General features: G+C 52.9%; 1 protein-coding gene across 1 annotated transcript in view; it reads left to right on the plus strand.

The window, feature by feature from the left end:
- Nucleotides 1-7635, plus strand: part of LOC122924039 (mitogen-activated protein kinase 15-like) — a gene marked incomplete at its 5' end in the record, with an annotated part of 32462 nt that extends 24827 nt beyond the window's left edge. Inside the window, 4 exons of the mRNA XM_044274956.1 lie at nucleotides 3605-3884; nucleotides 3969-4060; nucleotides 6600-6764; nucleotides 7078-7635. Of these exons, the coding sequence (XP_044130891.1) occupies nucleotides 3605-3884; nucleotides 3969-4060; nucleotides 6600-6764; nucleotides 7078-7281 (741 nt within the window). The remainder of the gene's footprint in view (nucleotides 1-3604; nucleotides 3885-3968; nucleotides 4061-6599; nucleotides 6765-7077) is intronic.
- Between the last annotated feature and the right edge of the window lie 12135 nt (nucleotides 7636-19770).

Below are 19770 nucleotides of genomic sequence, written 5' to 3' on the forward strand. Positions count from 1 at the left end.
ATCTCTGGATGGAGCGGGTCTGTGCAGGTCATTGCTGTGTCCTCTGACCGGTCTCTGCTCTTGTCTCTGGATGGAGCGGGTCTGTGCAGGTCATTGCTGTGTCCTCTGACCGTTCTCTGCTCTTATCTCTGGATGGAGCGGGTCTGTGCAGGTCATTGCTGTGTCCTCTGACCGTTCTCTGCTCTTATCTCTGGATGGAGCGGGTCTGTGCAGGTCAGTGTTTTTTCCTCTGACCGGTCTCTGCTCTTATCTCTGGATGGAGCGGGTCTGTGCAGGTCAGTGTTTTTTCCTCTGACCGGTCTCTGCTCTTATCTCTGGATGGAGCGGGTCTGTGCAGGTCATTGCTCTGTCCTCTGACCGGTCTCTGCTCTTATCTCTGGATGGAGCGGGTCTGTGCAGGTCATTGCTCTGTCCTCTGACCGGTCTCTGCTCTTATCTCTGGATGGAGCGGGTCTGTGCAGGTCATTGCTCTGTCCTCTGACCGGTCTCTGCTCTTATCTCTGGATGGAGCGGGTCTGTGCAGGTCAGTGTTTTTTCCTCTGACCGGTCTCTGCTCTTATCTCTGGATGGAGCGGGTCTGTGCAGGTCAGTGTTTTTTCCTCTGACCGGTCTCTGCTCTTGTCTCTGGATGGAGCGGGTCTGTGCAGGTCATTGCTGTGTCCTCTGACCGGTCTCTGCTCTTGTCTCTGGATGGAGCGGGTCTGTGCAGGTCATTGCTGTGTCCTCTGACCGGTCTCTGCTCTTATCTCTGGATGGAGCGGGTCTGTGCAGGTCATTGCTGTGTCCTCTGACCGGTCTCTGCTCTTGTCTCTGGATGGAGCGGGTCTGTGCAGGTCATTGCTGTGTCCTCTGACCGGTCTCTGCTCTTATCTCTGGATGGAGCGGGTCTGTGCAGGTCATTGCTGTGTCCTCTGACCGGTCTCTGCTCTTGTCTCTGGATGGAGCGGGTCTGTGCAGGTCATTGCTGTGTCCTCTGACCGTTCTCTGCTCTTATCTCTGGATGGAGCGGGTCTGTGCAGGTCAGTGTTTTTTCCTCTGACCGGTCTCTGCTCTTATCTCTGGATGGAGCGAGTCTGTGCAGGTCATTGCTCTGTCCTCTGACTGGTCTCTGCTCTTATCTCTGGATGGAGCGGGTCTGTGCAGGTCATTGCTGTGTCCTCTGACCGTTCTCTGCTCTTATCTCTGGATGGAGCGGGTCTGTGCAGGTCAGTGTTTTTTCCTCTGACCGGTCTCTGCTCTTATCTCTGGATGGAGCGGGTCTGTGCAGGTCAGTGCTCTGTCCTCTGACCGGTCTCTGCTCTTATCTCTGGATGGAGCGGGTCTGTGCAGGTCATTGCTCTGTCCTCTGACCGGTCTCTGCTCTTGTCTCTGGATGGAGCGGGTCTGTGCAGGTCATTGCTGTGTCCTCTGACCGGTCTCTGCTCTTATCTCTGGATGGAGCGGGTCTGTGCAGGTCAGTGTTTTTTCCTCTGACCGGTCTCTGCTCTTATCTCTGGATGGAGCGGGTCTGTGCAGGTCATTGCTCTGTCCTCTGACCGGTCTCTGCTCTTGTCTCTGGATGGAGCGGGTCTGTGCAGGTCATTGCTGTGTCCTCTGACCGGTCTCTGCTCTTATCTCTGGATGGAGCGGGTCTGTGCAGGTCAGTGTTTTTTCCTCTGACCGGTCTCTGCTCTTATCTCTGGATGGAGCGGGTCTGTGCAGGTCATTGCTGTGTCCTCTGACCAGTCTCTGCTCTTATCTCTGGATGGAGCGGGTCTGTGCAGGTCATTGCTGTGTCCTCTGACCGGTCTCTGCTCTTATCTCTGGATGGAGCGGGTCTGTGCAGGTCATTGCTGTGTCCTCTGACCGGTCTCTGCTCTTGTCTCTGGATGGAGCGGGTCTGTGCAGGTCATTGCTGTGTCCTCTGACCGGTCTCTGCTCTTATCTCTGGATGGAGCGGGTCTGTGCAGGTCATTGCTGTGTCCTCTGACCGGTCTCTGCTCTTGTCTCTGGATGGAGCGGGTCTGTGCAGGTCATTGCTGTGTCCTCTGACCGTTCTCTGCTCTTATCTCTGGATGGAGCGGGTCTGTGCAGGTCATTGCTGTGTCCTCTGACCGTTCTCTGCTCTTATCTCTGGATGGAGCGGGTCTGTGCAGGTCAGTGTTTTTTCCTCTGACCGGTCTCTGCTCTTATCTCTGGATGGAGCGGGTCTGTGCAGGTCAGTGTTTTTTCCTCTGACCGGTCTCTGCTCTTATCTCTGGATGGAGCGGGTCTGTGCAGGTCATTGCTCTGTCCTCTGACCGGTCTCTGCTCTTATCTCTGGATGGAGCGGGTCTGTGCAGGTCATTGCTCTGTCCTCTGACCGGTCTCTGCTCTTATCTCTGGATGGAGCGGGTCTGTGCAGGTCATTGCTCTGTCCTCTGACCGGTCTCTGCTCTTATCTCTGGATGGAGCGGGTCTGTGCAGGTCAGTGTTTTTTCCTCTGACCGGTCTCTGCTCTTATCTCTGGATGGAGCTGGTCTGTGCAGGTCAGTGTTTTTTCCTCTGACCGGTCTCTGCTCTTGTCTCTGGATGGAGCGGGTCTGTGCAGGTCATTGCTGTGTCCTCTGACCGGTCTCTGCTCTTGTCTCTGGATGGAGCGGGTCTGTGCAGGTCATTGCTGTGTCCTCTGACCGGTCTCTGCTCTTATCTCTGGATGGAGCGGGTCTGTGCAGGTCATTGCTGTGTCCTCTGACCGGTCTCTGCTCTTGTCTCTGGATGGAGCGGGTCTGTGCAGGTCATTGCTGTGTCCTCTGACCGGTCTCTGCTCTTATCTCTGGATGGAGCGGGTCTGTGCAGGTCATTGCTGTGTCCTCTGACCGGTCTCTGCTCTTGTCTCTGGATGGAGCGGGTCTGTGCAGGTCATTGCTGTGTCCTCTGACCGTTCTCTGCTCTTATCTCTGGATGGAGCGGGTCTGTGCAGGTCATTGCTGTGTCCTCTGACCGTTCTCTGCTCTTATCTCTGGATGGAGCGGGTCTGTGCAGGTCAGTGTTTTTTCCTCTGACCGGTCTCTGCTCTTATCTCTGGATGGAGCGGGTCTGTGCAGGTCAGTGTTTTTTCCTCTGACCGGTCTCTGCTCTTCTCTCTGGATGGAGCGGGTCTGTGCAGGTCATTGCTGTGTCCTCTGACCGGTCTCTGCTCTTGTCTCTGGATGGAGCGGGTCTGTGCAGGTCATTGCTCTGTCCTCTGACCGGTCTCTGCTCTTGTCTCTGGATGGAGCGGGTCTGTGCAGGTCATTGCTCTGTCCTCTGACCGGTCTCTGCTCTTATCTCTGGATGGAGCGGGTCTGTGCAGGTCAGTGTTTTTTCCTCTGACCGGTCTCTGCTCTTATCTCTGGATGGAGCGGGTCTGTGCAGGTCAGTGTTTTTTCCTCTGACCGGTCTCTGCTCTTGTCTCTGGATGGAGCGGGTCTGTGCAGGTCATTGCTGTGTCCTCTGACCGGTCTCTGCTCTTGTCTCTGGATGGAGCGGGTCTGTGCAGGTCATTGCTGTGTCCTCTGACCGGTCTCTGCTCTTATCTCTGGATGGAGCGGGTCTGTGCAGGTCAGTGTTTTTTCCTCTGACCCGTCTCTGCTTTTATCTTTAGATGATTCTTGAAAGAAAAAGCAACACACGGAGGCAGAAACGGGAGACCCTCACAGAGAGCCTTCAACCCTCGGCCAAACATCCACAGAATGCAGGCAGTCAGCAGGCCAAGGAGAAGGACCTGGCGCCCGCTATACCCAGCGCCAACCATGCTACAGGACCCGCCGGGAAAACCGTCGTTAGTGAATCTGCCCCCAAGCCTGACAGCGGTGTGCAGAGCAGCCTGCCGCCGGGGCCGAAGTCTCCTGTATATAACCCCATAACCCACAGCGTCAGCCAGCGTACGTAAGCCCTCCTCGCCCTCTCTTTAATCGGATGCCGTTCTTGGCGTGGGTCACATAAGAACGTGTCTGTTTCCCTTGTAGTGGGGTCCGGCCATTGGCGAGGAGCTCCCCAGATGAGAAGATCAGGAAGTCAGCAAAGTCAGGAGCCCACCATGGCCTCGGGTGCACAAGGGGTAAGAGGAGTGCTGCAGGGTCTCCATTTAATACTGCGCGGCGCCCGATACTGCGCAGCTCCACAGAAAATGTTTGAATTGGATCCCACCCCAGCAACGCCCGCTCCTGCATCCAGTCAGACCAGGCCCGGCAGCCGCTCCGCCCGTCTCCTGCTTGTATATACTGTGTCATGTCACTGTATATAATGTCGCATCTTTCAGTCCTCCACCCGGACAGCCCCCTTCTGAGTTTGGGCCCCGTAGCAGCCATTTCCACTATAGCTACTCCCCTGGGGTACATTGAGGCCCGGCAGGATTAAAGGGGTCCTCGCTTGTGGCTCGGAGTGACCCCGGAGCGCAGGTAGCGTGACTGACAGAGAATCTTTTGTTCTTTAAAGGGAATGTGTTGTGTATCCGAGCGGAGGTGTGAGGGAGAAGACTGCGGAGGTGTATGACAGGGCAGCGGAGGTGTGAGGGAGAAGACTGCGGAGGTGTGAGGGAGAAGACTGCGGAGGTGTGAGGGAGAAGACTGCGGAGGTGTATGACAGGGCAGCGGAGGTGTGAGGGAGAAGACTGCGGAGGTGTGAGGGAGAAGACTGCGGAGGTGTATGACAGGGCAGCGGAGGTGTGAGGGAGAAGACTGCGGAGGTGTATGACAGGGCAGCGGAGGTGTGAGGGAGAAGACTGCGGAGGTGTAAGACAGGGCAGCGGAGGTGTGAGGGAGAAGACTGCGGAGGTGTAAGACAGGGCAGCGGAGGTGTGAGGGAGAAGACTGCGGAGGTGTAAGACAGGGCAGCGGAGGTGTGAGGGAGAAGACTGCGGAGGTGTATGACAGGGCAGCGGAGGTGTGAGGGAGAAGACTGCGGAGGTGTGAGGGAGAAGACTGCGGAGGTGTGAGGGAGAAGACTGCGGAGGTGTGAGGGAGAAGACTGCGGAGGTGTGAGGGAGAAGACTGCAGAGGTGTAAGACAGGGCAGCGGAGGTGTATGACAGGGCAGCGGAGGTGTGAGGGAGAAGACTGCAGAGGTGTAAGACAGGGCAGCGGAGGTGTATGACAGGGCAGCGGAGGTGTGAGGGAGAAGACTGCGGAGGTGTATGACAGGGCAGCGGAGGTGTGAGGGAGAAGACTGCGGAGGTGTATGACAGGGCAGCGGAGGTGTGAGGGAGAAGACTGCAGAGGTGTATGACAGGACAGCGGAGGTGTGAGGGAGAAGACTGCGGAGGTGTAAGACAGGGCAGCGGAGGTGTAAGACAGGGCAGCGGAAGTGTGAGGGAGAAGACTGCGGAGGTGTAAGACAGGGCAGCGGAGGTGTGAGGGAGAAGACTGCGGAGGTGTAAGACAGGGCAGCAGAGGTGTGAGGGAGAAGACTGCGGAGGTGTGAGGGAGAAGACTGCGGAGGTGTAAGACAGGGCAGCGGAGGTGTAAGACAGGGCAGCGGAGGTGTGAGGGAGAAGACTGCGGAGGTGTATGACAGGGCAGCGGAGGTGTGAGGGAGAAGACTGCGGAGGTGTATGACAGGGCAGCGGAGGTGTGAGGGAGAAGACTGCGGAGGTGTAAGACAGGGCAGCGGAGGTGTGAGGGAGAAGACTGCGGAGGTGTAAGACAGGGCAGCGGAGGTGTGAGGGAGAAGACTGCGGAGGTGTATGACAGGGCAGCGGAGGTGTGAGGGAGAAGACTGCGGAGGTGTATGACAGGGCAGCGGAGGTGTGAGGGAGAAGACTGCGGAGGTGTAAGACAGGGCAGCGGAGGTGTGAGGGAGAAGACTGCGAAGGTGTAAGACAGGGCAGCGGAGGTGTGAGGGAGAAGACTGCGGAGGTGTAAGACAGGGCAGCGGAGGTGTGAGGGAGAAGACTGCGGAGGTGTAGGACAGGGCAGCGGAGGTGTGAGGGAGAAGACTGCGGAGGTGTAAGACAGGGCAGCGGAGGTGTGAGGGAGAAGACTGCGGAGGTGTAAGACAGGGCAGCGGAGGTGTGAGGGAGAAGACTGCGAAGGTGTAAGACAGGGCAGCGGAGGTGTGAGGGAGAAGACTGCGGAGGTGTAGGACAGGGCAGTGGAGGTGTGAGGGAGAAGACTGCGGAGGTGTATGACAGGGCAGCGGAGGTGTGAGGGAGAAGACTGCGGAGGTGTGAGGGAGAAGACTGCGGAGGTGTGAGGGAGAAGACTGCGGAGGTGTGAGGGAGAAGACTGCGGAGGTGTGAGGGAGAAGACTGCGGAGGTGTATGACAGGGCAGCGGAGGTGTGAGGGAGAAGACTGCGGAGGTGTATGACAGGGCAGCGGAGGTGTGAGGGAGAAGACTGGGGAGGTGTAAGACAGGGCAGCGGAGGTGTATTTAGAGACATTCCGTTATTCATTCGGTCATAACCGAGGTCTATGGGCTGCATTACGGATCCGTCCGGTGTCATGGAATGCGCTCCTCCCAGTCAGATCTAGGACATTAGTATAGGGAGTATATTACTACAGTTTTGGACACCGGCGGCGTTCCCCTTTATTAGCGGCGATGCTGTAGGGACTTGTTGTGTTGATGCCGATGATATAAGTGGCTCCTGATTCCTCCACAAGGTCAATAAGAGTCTGGAGCCGCGGGGAAGGACCGCCCCCCTCACAAGGGCCCGCTCCTTCTCACTGACTCAGCAGGCGAGGGCCGCTGCCCCCAACAACCCTCTGACACGGAAGGAGACCGTGCCCACCGCAACCGTGAGCGTGGCAGCCGTCAGCGCCAGACTGGTAAGTGTGACTGGATATGATGAGGAGATGGAAAGTGACTGGTGATAATGGTGGAGACTGGGGTCCTCTCTGCGCTGGCGCTGACTGGGGTCCTCTCTGCGCTGGCGCTGACTGGGGTCCTCTCTGCGCTGGCGCTGACTGGGGTCCTCTCTGCGCTGGCGCTGACTGGGGTCCTCTCTGCCCTGGCGCTGACTGGGGTCCTCTCTGCGCTGGCGCTGACTGGGGTCCTCTCTGCGCTGGCGCTGACTGGGGTCCTCTCTGCGCTGGCGCTGACTGGTCTTTACCAGTGAATTGATCTGGGTTTTCTCTTCAGAACCAGCGCACTCCAGTAGTTCCGGGCCGTGATGTCAGATCTGTTCAGAAGTTCAGTAAGAAGATGTTTCAGGGGGCGTCCAATGTGGGTACGGCCGGTGACCCCAAAGCGTCGCTGCACAGTTACACGCAGGCCTATGGAACGATCAGTAAGTCGGCGCTGCAGAACCTGCCGCTCCAGAGCGCTACACAGGACGACAAGTGACGGACAAAGACACTGGGGAGGAACCCACTGAAGAAAACTGGCTGCTGTTGGCCCTGTTGTCCAGGGGCCCGAGCCTTGTCCTGTACAGAGGCAGGTCCTTCTTCTCTGCAGCTCTTGAAGTGCCTTTTTCCTATAGAGATGACGTCCTGGGGTCCATTTCCAGTGGTGACGCCCGTCATCTGCAGAACTTGTGCCTTGTACATATCCAGCCCTGGGAGCACTGGTCAGGCAATGAGCACAGTGCAGTGAGGTCCGGGGGAGGTACATCCGTGCGCCTCACACCTTCTGGTCATGTGATCATGTTGTGTTTTATACTGATAATAGAGGTGGATTATTTATTCAGTCGGTCTGGTGTGGTTTCCTTCAGGCTCAGTGGGGTTGGTGGTTATACTCAAGTGCTCCTTTGTTGGGCCTCGTGTACCCGACTGTCTCTGTTTTGTCATCCGTAAATGAATGCGAATAATTTTTTATTTTCTTTGTGCTCCTGTAGAAATGCCCTGTCCACAAAATGAACAAGAATAGGACATGTTCTATGTTTTTTTTGCAGGATCTGGAGGATAGTGGGGGGAGGATCCATAGAGCGAACACAACCATCGAGGTGGTCCCACAGCTGCTGGAGGGGGTGTGGGGAGGATCCATAGAGCGAACACGACCATCGAGGTGGTCCCACAGCTGCTGGAGGGGGTGTGGGGAGGATCCATAGAGTGAACACAACCATCGAGGTGGTCCCACAGCTGCTGGAGGGGGTGTGGGGAGGATCCATAGAGAGAACACGACCATCGAGGTGGTCCCACAGCTGCTGGAGGGGGTGTGGGGAGGATCCATAGAGCGAACACGACCATTGAGGTGGTCCCACAGCTGCTGGAAGGGGTGTGGGGAGGATCCATAGAGCGAACACGACCATCGAGGTGGTCCCACAGCTGCTGGAAGGGGTGTGGGGAGGATCCATAGAGCGAACACGACCATCGAGGTGGTCCCACAGCTGCTGGAAGGGGTGTGGGGAGGATCCATAGAGCGAACACGACCATCGAGGTGGTCCCACAGCTGCTGGAGGGGGTGTGGGGAGGATCCATAGAGCGAACACGACCATCGAGGTGGTCCCACAGCTGCTGGAAGTGGTGTGGGGAGGATCCATAGAGCGAACACGACCATCGAGGTGGTCCCACAGCTGCTGGAGGGGGTGTGGGGAGGATCCATAGAGCGAACACGACCATCGAGGTGGTCCCACAGCTGCTGGAGGGGGTGTGGGGAGGATCCATAGAGCGAACACGACCATCGAGGTGGTCCCACAGCTGCTGGAGGGGGTGTGGGGAGGATCCATAGAGCGAACACGACCATCGAGGTGGTCCCACAGCTGCTGGAGGGGGTGTGGGGAGGATCCATAGAGAGAACACGACCATCGAGGTGGTCCCACATCTGCTGGAGGGGGTGTGGGGAGGATCCATAGAGTGAACACAACCATCGAGGTGGTCCCACAGCTGCTGGAGGGGGTGTGGGGAGGATCCATAGAGGGAACACGACCATCGAGGTGGTCCCACAGCTGCTGGAGGGGGTGTGGGGAGGATCCATAGAGCGAACACGACCATCGAGGTGGTCCCACAGCTGCTGGAAGGGGTGTGGGGAGGATCCATAGAGCGAACACGACCATCGAGGTGGTCCCACAGCTGCTGGAAGGGGTGTGGGGAGGATCCATAGAGCGAACACGACCATCGAGGTGGTCCCACAGCTGCTGGAGGGGGTGTGGGGAGGATCCATAGAGCGAACACGACCATCGAGGTGGTCCCACAGCTGCTGGAAGGGGTGTGGGGAGGATCCATAGAGCGAACACGACCATCGAGGTGGTCCCACAGCTGCTGGAGGGGGCAGGATCCATAGAGCAAACACGACCATCGAGGTGGTCCCACAGCTGCTGGATGGGGCGTGGGGGAGGATCCATAGAGAAAACATGACCATCGAGGTGGTCCCACAGCTGCTGGAGGAGGGGGAATGGGGATCGATAGAGAGAACTTATTCATCAATGTGGTACCACAGCTGCTAAAGGGGGCATGGGGAGGATCCATAGAGCGAGCATGACCATTGAGGTGGTCCCAGAGCTGCTGGAGGGGGCATGGGGGAGGATCCATAGAGCGAACACAACCATCGAGGTGGTCCCACAGCTGCTGGAGGGGGAGGATCCATAGAGCGAGCATGACCATTGAGGTGGTCCCACAGCTGCTGGAGGGGGGCATGGGGGAGGATCCATAGAGCGAACACAACCATCGAGGTGGTCCCACAGCTGCTGGAGGATCCATAGAGCGAGCATGAACATCAAGGTGGTCCCACAGCTGTGCAGTAGGGTTTACGTCAGGGGAATTACAGGCCAGGGTGGTACTTGGAAGTCTTGGACATGCTCTTTCAACAAATTTTGGGTCTTTCTAGCCATGTGACATTGTCTACTCTGGGTGGCATCTTTCAGCAAGACAATCGGCATTTATAGGTGTATGTAATCAGTAAGGATGGATTCATACCCAAATTGGTAGAGAGAGCCTTCCACATGGATGAGTGGCCAGGAAAACCTTCCCCAGACCATAACGCTGCCCCCACCAGCTTGTGTTCTTCCAGCAATGGTTGCAGGGTGGATGTCCATCCATTCCATGAAGCAGAAAATGGGACTCATTGGAGAAGGCAACCCTTTACCAATCAGCGGAGTCCGATCCCTATACTGCTGTGAGAACTGAAGCGTGTCCTGCTGAGGTGCAGTGACCGTCCATCTACTCTGGAGCCTCATACACAGGGAGGTTCTATGAACTGCTGTGTTAGACACAAGTCTTGTAGCCTCCTGGTTCATTTTGGTGTTGAGCTGCTCCTCAGTAGCTTATCAGTCCGCTCTTGCTCGCCTTCATAACCGATGTTCACCTCTCACAATGGCACGTGGTGCTCTGCAGTTTCCACATCACTTATTCACACTGGTGCCATTTGTCCACTCGTCGTACTCTTACCAGAGCAGCATGAGAACAGTTCATTCTGCGCAAGTTCAGAAATACCGCCACCTGGGGTCCGAACCAACAGTCAGCCTTTTAGGCCACTCTGATAAATCGCCCCTTTTTTTCCTATGACAGCAATGAGGGATATGTGAGCAGACAGCCTATCACACCTTATATACCCACCGAGGGATATGTGTGCAGTCAGCCTATCACACCCACCGAGGGATATGTGTGCAGACAGCCTATCACACACCTTATACACCCACCGAGGGATATGTGTGCAGACACCTTATACACCCACCGAGGGATATGTGTGCAGACAGCCTATCACACCCCTTATATACCCACCGAGGGATATGTGTGCAGACAGCCTATCACACCTTATATACCCACCGAGGGATATGTGTGCAGTCAGCCTATCACACCCCTTATATACCCACCGAGGGATAGGTGTACAGACAGCCTATCACACACCTTATATACCCACCGAGGGATAGGTGTGCAGACAGCCTATCACACCTTATATACCCACCGAGGGATAGGTGTGCAGACAGCCTATCGCACACCTTATACACCCACCGAGGGATATGTGTGCAGACAGCCTATCGCACACCTTATATACCCACCGAGGGATATGTGTGCAGACAGCCTATCGCACACCTTATATACCCACCGAGGGATGTGTGCAGACAGCCTATCACACACCTTATATACCCACTGAGGGATATGTGTGCAGACAGCCTATCACACCTTATATACCCACCGAGGGATAGGTGTGCAGACATCCCTTCGTGGGTATATAAGGTGTGATTAGGCTGTCTGCACACCTATCCCTCGTGGGTGTATAAGGTGTGATTAGGCTGTCTGCACACATATCCCTCGGTGGGTATATAAGGTGTGTGATAGGCTGTCTGCACACATATCCCTCCGTGGGTATATAAGGTGTGATTAGGCTATGTGTGCAGACAGCCTAATCACACCTTATATACCCACGGAGGGATTTGTGTTCAGACAGCCTATCACACCTTATACACCCACCGAGGGATATGTGTGCAGACAGCCTATCACACACCTTATACACCCACCGAGGGATATGTGTGTAGACAGCATATCGCACACCTTATATACCCACCGAGGGATATGTGTGCAGACAGCCTATCACACCTTATATACCCACCGAGGGATGTGTGCAGACAGCCTATCGCACTTTATATACCCCCCGAGGGATAGGTGTGCAGACAGCCTATCACACCCCTTATATACCCACCAAGGAATATGTGTGCAGACAGCCTATCACACCCCTTATATACCCACCGAAGGATATGTGTGTAGACAGCCTATTGCACACCTTATATACCCACCGAGGGATATGTGAGCAGACAGCCTATCACACACCTTATACACCCACCGAGGGATATGTGTGCTGACAGCCTATCACACCTTATATACACACCGAGGGATATGTGTGCAGACAGCCTATCACACCTTATATACCCACCGAGGGATATGTGTGCAGACAGCCTATCACACACCTTATATACCCACTGAGGGATATGTGTGCAGACAGCCTATCACACCTTATATACCCACCGAGGGATATGTGTGCAGACAGCCTATCACACCTTATATACCATCGGGGGATATGTGTGCAGACAGCCTATCACACCTTATATACCCACCGAGGGATATGTGTGCAGACAGCCTATCACACCTTATATACCATCGGGGGATATGTGTGCATGTGCTTTGTGCACAAGTGGAAATTATGCTGGACCAAGAAAGGACCTTCCGTGGACTATTCTGCTGGTGCAGTCACTGTGTACATACATTACTTATCCTGTACTGATCCTGAGTTACATCCTGTATTATACTTCAGAGCTGCACTCACTATTCTGCTGGTGCAGTCACTGTGTACATAGATTACTTATCCTGTACTGATCCTGAGTCACATCCTGTATTATACTCCAGAGCTGCACTCACTATTCTGCTGGTGCAGTCACTGTGTACATAGATTACTTATCCTGTACTGATCCGGAGTTACATCCTGTATTATACTCCAGAGCTGCACTCACTATTCTGCTGGTGCAGTCACTGTGTACATACATTACTTATCCTGTACTGATCCTGAGTTACATCCTGTATTATCCTCCAGAGCTGCACTCACTATTCTGCTGGTGCAGTCACTGTGTACATACATTACTTATCCTGTACTGATCCTGAGTTACATCCTGTATTATACTCAAGAGCTGCACTCACTATTCTGCTGGTGTAGTCACTGTGTACATACATTACTTATCCTGTACTGATCCTGAGTTACATCCTGTATTATACTCCAGAGCTGCACTCACTATTCTGCTGGTGCAGTCACTGTGTACATACATTACTTATCCTGTACTGATCCTGAGATACATCCTGTATTATACTGCAGAGCTGCACTCACTATTCTGCTGGTGCAGTCACTGTGTACATACATTACTTATCCTGTACTGATCCTGAGTTACATCCTGTATTATACTGCAGAGCTGCACTCACTATTCTGCTGGTGCAGTCACTGTGTACATACATTACTTATCCTGTACTGATCCTGAGTTACATCCTGTATTATACTCCAGAGCTGCACTCACTATTCTGCTGGTGCAGTCACTGTGTACATACATTACTTATCCTGTACTGATCCTGAGTTACATCCTGTATTATACTCCAGAGCTGCACTCACTATTCTGCTGGTGTAGTCACTGTGTACATACATTACTTATCCTGTACTGATCCTGAGTTACATCCTGTATTATACTCCAGAGCTGCACTCACTATTCTGCTGGTGCAGTCACTGTGTACATACATTACTTATCCTGTACTGATCCTGAGATACATCCTGTATTATACTGCAGAGCTGCACTCACTATTCTGCTGGTGCAGTCACTGTGCACATACATTACTTATCCTGTACTGATCCTGAGTTACATCCTGTATTATACTCCAGAGCTGCACTCACTATTCTGCTGGTGCAGTCACTGTGTACATACATTACTTATCCTGTACTGATCCTGAGATACATCCTGCATTATACTCCAGAGCTGCACTCACTATTCTGCTGGTGCAGTCACTGTGTACATACATTACTTATCCTGTACTGATCCTGAGTTACATCCTGTATTATACTCCAGAGCTGCACTCACTATTCTGCTGGTGCAGTCACTGTGTACAGATACATTACTTATCCTGTACTGATCCTGAGTTACATCCTGTATTATACTCCAGAGCTGCACTCACTATTCTGCTGGTGCAGTCACTGTGTACATACATTACTTATCCTGTACTGATCCTGAGTTACATCCTGCATTATACTCCAGAGCTGCACTCACTATTCTGCTGGTGCAGTCACTGTGTACATACATTACTTATCCTGTACTGATCCTGAGTTACATCCTGTATTATACTCCAGAGCTGCACTCACTATTCTGCTGGTGTAGTCACTGTGTACATACATTACTTATCCTGTACTGATCCTGAGTTACATCCTGTATTATACTCCAGAGCTGCACTCACTATTCTGCTGGTGTAGTCACTGTGTACATACATTACTTATCCTGTACTGATCCTGAGTTACATCCTGTATTATACTCCAGAGCTGCACTCACTATTCTGCTGGTGCAGTCACTGTGTACATACATTACTTATCCTGTACTGATCCTGAGATACATCCTGTATTATACTGCAGAGCTGCACTCACTATTCTGCTGGTGCAGTCACTGTGCACATACATTACTTATCCTGTACTGATCCTGAGTTACATCCTGTATTATACTCCAGAGCTGCACTCACTATTCTGCTGGTGCAGTCACTGTGTACATACATTACTTATCCTGTACTGATCCTGAGTTACATCCTGTATTATACTCCGGAGCTGCACTCACTATTCTGCTGGTGCAGTCACTGTGTACATACATTACTTATCCTGTACTGATCCTGAGTTACATCCTGCATTATACTCCAGAGCTGCACTCACTATTCTGCTGGTGCAGTCACTGTGTACATACATTACTTATCCTGTACTGATCCTGAGTTACATCCTGTATTATACTCCAGAGCTGCACTCACTATTCTGCTGGTGCAGTCACTGTGTACAGATACATTACTTATCCTGTACTGATCCTGAGTTACATCCTGTATTATACTCCAGAGCTGCACTCCCTATTCTGCTGGTGCAGTCACTGTGTACATACATTACTTATCCTGTACTGATCCTGAGTTACATCCTGCATTATACTCCAGAGCTGCACTCACTATTCTGCTGGTGTAGTCACTGTGTACATACATTACTTATCCTGTACTGATCCTGAGTTACATCCTGTATTATACTCCAGAGCTGCACTCACTATTCTGCTGGTGCAGTCACTGTGTACATACATTACTTATCCTGTACTGATCCTGAGATACATCCTGTATTATACTGCAGAGCTGCACTCACTATTCTGCTGGTGCAGTCACTGTGCACATACATTACTTATCCTGTACTGATCCTGAGTTACATCCTGTATTATACTCCAGAGCTGCACTCACTATTCTGCTGGTGCAGTCACTGTGTACATACATTACTTATCCTGTACTGATCCTGAGATACATCCTGCATTATACTCCAGAGCTGCACTCACTATTCTGCTGGTGCAGTCACTGTGTACAGATACATTACTTATCCTGTACTGATCCTGAGTTACATCCTGTATTATACTCCAGAGCTGCACTCACTATTCTGCTGGTGCAGTCACTGTGTACATACATTACTTATCCTGTACTGATCCTGAGTTTCATCCTGCATTATACTCCAGAGCTGCACTCACTATTCTGCTGGTGCAGTCACTGTGTACATACATTACTTATCCTGTACTGATCCTGAGTTACATCCTGTATTATACTCCAGAGCTGCACTCACTATTCTGCTGGTGCAGTCACTGTGTACAGATACATTACTTATCCTGTACTGATCCTGAGTTACATCCTGTATTATACTCCAGAGCTGCACTCACTATTCTGCTGGTGCAGTCACTGTGTACATACATTACTTATCCTGTACTGATCCTGAGTTACATCCTGTATTATACTGCAGAGCTGCACTCACTATTCTGCTGGTGCAGTCACTGTGTACATACATTACTTATCCTGTACTGATCCTGAGCTACATCCTGTATTATACTCCAGAGCTGCACTCACTATTCTGCTGGTGCAGTCACTGTATACATACATTACTTATCCTGTACTGATCCTGAGTTACATCCTGTATTATACCCCAGAGCTGCACTCACTATTCTGCTGGTGCAGTCACTGTGTACTTACATTACTTATCCTGTACTGATCCTGAGTTACATCCTGTATTATACCCCAGAGCTGCACTCACTATTCTGCTGGTGCAGTCACTGTGTACATACATTACTTATCCTGTACTGATCCTGAGTTACATCCTGTATTATACTCTAGAGCTGCACTCACTATTCTGCTGGTGCAGTCACTGTGTACATACATTACTTATCCTGTACTGATCCTCAGTTACATCCTGTATTATACTCCAGAGCGGCACTCACTATTCTGCTGGTGCAGTCACTGTGTACATACATTACTTATCCTGTACTGATCCTGAGTTACATCCTGTATTATACTCCAAAGCTGCACTCACTATTCTGCTGGTGCAGTCACTGTGTACATACATTACTTATCCTGTACTGATCCTGAGTTACATCCTGTATTATACTCCAGAGCTGCACTCACTATTCTGCTGCTGCAGTCACTGTGCACATATATTACTTATCCTGTACTGATCCTGAGTTACATCCTGTATTATACTCCAGAGCTGCACTCACTATTCTGCTGGAGCAGTCACTGTGTACATACATTACTTATCCTGTACTGATCCTGAGTTACATCCTGTATTATACTCCAGAGCTGCACTCACTATTCTGCTGGTGCAGTCACCGTGTACATACATTACTTATCCTGTACTGATCCTGAGTTACATCCTGTATTATACTCCAGAGCTGCACTCACTATTCTGCTGGAGCAGTCACTGTGTACATACATTACTTATCCTGTACTGATCCTGAGTTACATCCTGTATTATACTCCAGAGCTGCACTCACTATTCTGCTGGTGCAGTCACTGTGTACATACATTACTTATCCTGTACTGATCCTGAGTTACATCCTGTATTATACCCCAGAGCTGCACTCACTATTCTGCTGCTGCAGTCACTGTGCACATACATTACTTATCCTGTACTGATCCTGAGTTACAGCCTGCATTATACTCCAGAGCTGCACTCACTATTCTGCTGGTGCAGTCACCGTGTACATACATTACTTATCCTGTACTGATCCTGAGTTACATCCTGTATTATACTCCAGAGCTGCGCTCACTATTCTGCTGGTGCAGTCACCGTGTACATACATTACTTATCCTGTACTGATCCTGAGTTACATCCTGTATTATACTGCAGAGCTGCACTCACTATTCTGCTGGTGCAGTCACTGTGTACATACATTACTTATCCTATCCTGCATTATACTCCAGAGCTGCACTCATTCTGCAGGTGGGTACTCTAGGACATGACCTCTGGCTCCCACTCTGATGTTGAGAATCACCACTGTGTCTCTGACAGATATGGAGACGGTCGCACTCACATTTCTGTCTGCAGTCAATCTCTGCTGCTTGCATATGGGGGGGGGGGGGGGGAGGGTCGGTGGACCTTCACTCTTGAACTAGGAGTCCCAGAGGAATACTCTGTTCAGATTTGCAATACAGAGTAAGGGCGCAGGACATTTTGCACTGCATCACGGATGTGAACCCATTTACTTGAAAGGGTCCGCAATCCAGAAGGTGCAGAACGGACGTGTGGAGCCACTAGGGAGGGATTCCGTGGGGTTTCTCTCTGTGAACAGAACGGTCTGGATACTGCACAGGTGATGCCCGTGCATTGGGGAATTTGTGTCCCCAATGCACAGAAAAGGCGTCACACGTTTATGTGCATCAGCCCGGAGAGGGTCGTATTCACTCCTGGATTCCACTGCCCACACTTCGCACGTGAAGCTCCTTCCCGCTGAATAATTGGAATACACCGCTATGTGCGCAGTGGAGTAATATCCGCAATCCTGACCAGTGTCCGCTGGAGGATGCACAGTTTACCTCTTCTCCATGATCTGGGCTCAGCTTCAGAGCTGGTGGGCAATACCTGCTGTTCTCCCAGTCTCAGGAGCACTGCACCCCCAGCCCTGCACCCACTTCTCATGAGCTATGGCTGATCCTCTGCTCCTCCAGCACCTGACACTGATGAGCACTGCACCCCCAGCCCTGTACCCACTTCTCATGAGCTATGGCTGATCCTCTGCTCCTCCAGCATCTGACACTGATGAGCGCTGCACCCCCAGCCCTGTACCCACTTCTCATGAGCTATGGCTGATCCTCTGCTCCTCCAGCACCTGACACTGATGAGCGCTGCACCCCCCAGCCCTGTACCCACTTCTCATGAGCTATGGCTGATCCTCTGCTCCTCCAGCATCTGACACTGATGAGCGCTGCACCCCCAGCCCTGTACCCACTTCTCATGAGCTATGGCTGATCCTCTGCTCCTCCAGCACCTGACACTGATGAGCACTGCACCCCCAGCCCTGTACCCACTTCTCATGAGCTATGGCTGATCCTCTGCTCCTCCAGCATCTGACACTGATGAGCGCTGCACCCCCAGCCCTGTACCCACTTCTCATGAGCTATGGCTGATCCTCTGCTCCTCCAGCATCTGACACTGATGAGCGCTGCACCCCCAGCCCTGTACCCACTTCTCATGAGCTATGGCTGCTCCTCCAGCACCTGACACTGATGAGCACTGCACCCCCAGCCCTGTACCCACTTCTCATGAGCTATGGCTGCTCCTCCAGCACCTGACACTGATGAGCACTGCACCCCCAGCCCTGTACCCACTTCTCATGAGCTATGGCTGATCCTCTGCTCCTCCAGCATCTGACACTGATGAGCACTGCACCCCCAGCCCAGTACCCACTTCTCATGAGCTATGGCTGATCCTCTGCTCCTCCAGCATCTGACACTGATGAGCGCTGCACCCCCAGCCCTGTACCCACTTCTCATGAGCTATGGCTGATCCTCTGCTCCTCCAGCACCTGACACTGATGAGCGCTGCACCCCCAGCCCTGTACCCACTTCTCATGAGCTATGGCTGATCCTCTGCTCCTCCAGCACCTGACACTGATGAGCGCTGCACCCCCAGCCCTGTACCCACTTCTCATGAGCTATGGCTGATCCTCTGCTCCTCCAGCACCTGACACTGATGAGCACTGCACCTCCAGCCCTGTACCCACTTCTCATGAGCTATGGCTGATCCTCTGCTCCTCCAGCATCTGACACTGATGAGCGCTGCACCCCCAGCCCTGTACCCACTTCTCATGAGCTATAGCTGATCCTCCAGCATCTGACACTGATGAGCGCTGCACCCCCAGCCCTGTACCCACTTCTCATGAGCTATGGCTGATCCTCTGCTCCTCCAGCATCTGACACTGATGAGCGCTGCACCCCCAGCCCTGTACCCACTTCTCATGAGCTATGGCTGATCCTCTGCTCCTCCAGCATCTGACACTGATGAGCGCTGCACCCCCAGCCCTGTACCCACTTCTCATGAGCTATGGCTGCTCCTCCAGCACCTGACACTGATGAGCACTGCACCCCCAGCCCTGTACCCACTTCTCATGAGCTATGGCTGCTCCTCCAGCACCTGACACTGATGAGCACTGCACCCCCAGCCCTGTACCCACTTCTCATGAGCTATGGCTGATCCTCTGCTCCTCCAGCATCTGACACTGATGAGCACTGCACCCCCAGCCCAGTACCCACTTCTCATGAGCTATGGCTGATCCTCTGCTCCTCCAGCATCTGACACTGATGAGCGCTGCACCCCCAGCCCTGTACCCACTTCTCATGAGCTATGGCTGATCCTCTGCTCCTCCAGCACCTGACACTGATGAGCGCTGCACCCCCAGCCCTGTACCCACTTCTCATGAGCTATGGCTGATCCTCTGCTCCTCCAGCACCTGACACTGATGAGCGCTGCACCCCCAGCCCTGTACCCACTTCTCATGAGCTATGGCTGATCCTCTGCTCCTCCAGCACCTGACACTGATGAGCACTGCACCTCCAGCCCTGTACCCACTTCTCATGAGCTATGGCTGATCCTCTGCTCCTCCAGCATCTGACACTGATGAGCGCTGCACCCCCAGCCCTGTACCCACTTCTCATGAGCTATAGCTGATCCTCCAGCATCTGACACTGATGAGCGCTGCACCCCCAGCCCTGTACCCACTTCTCATGAGCTATGGCTGATCCTCTGCTCCTCCAGCATCTGACACTGATGAGCACTGCACCCCCAGCCCTGTACCCACTTCTCATGAGCTATGGCTGACCCTCTGCTCCTCCACCATCTGACACTGATGAGCACTGCACCCCCAGCCCTGTACCCACTTCTCATGAGCTATGG

This window comes from Bufo gargarizans, unplaced genomic scaffold (assembly GCF_014858855.1).
Source record: "Bufo gargarizans isolate SCDJY-AF-19 unplaced genomic scaffold, ASM1485885v1 original_scaffold_2164_pilon, whole genome shotgun sequence".
Taxonomy (NCBI): Eukaryota; Metazoa; Chordata; class Amphibia; order Anura; family Bufonidae; genus Bufo; species Bufo gargarizans.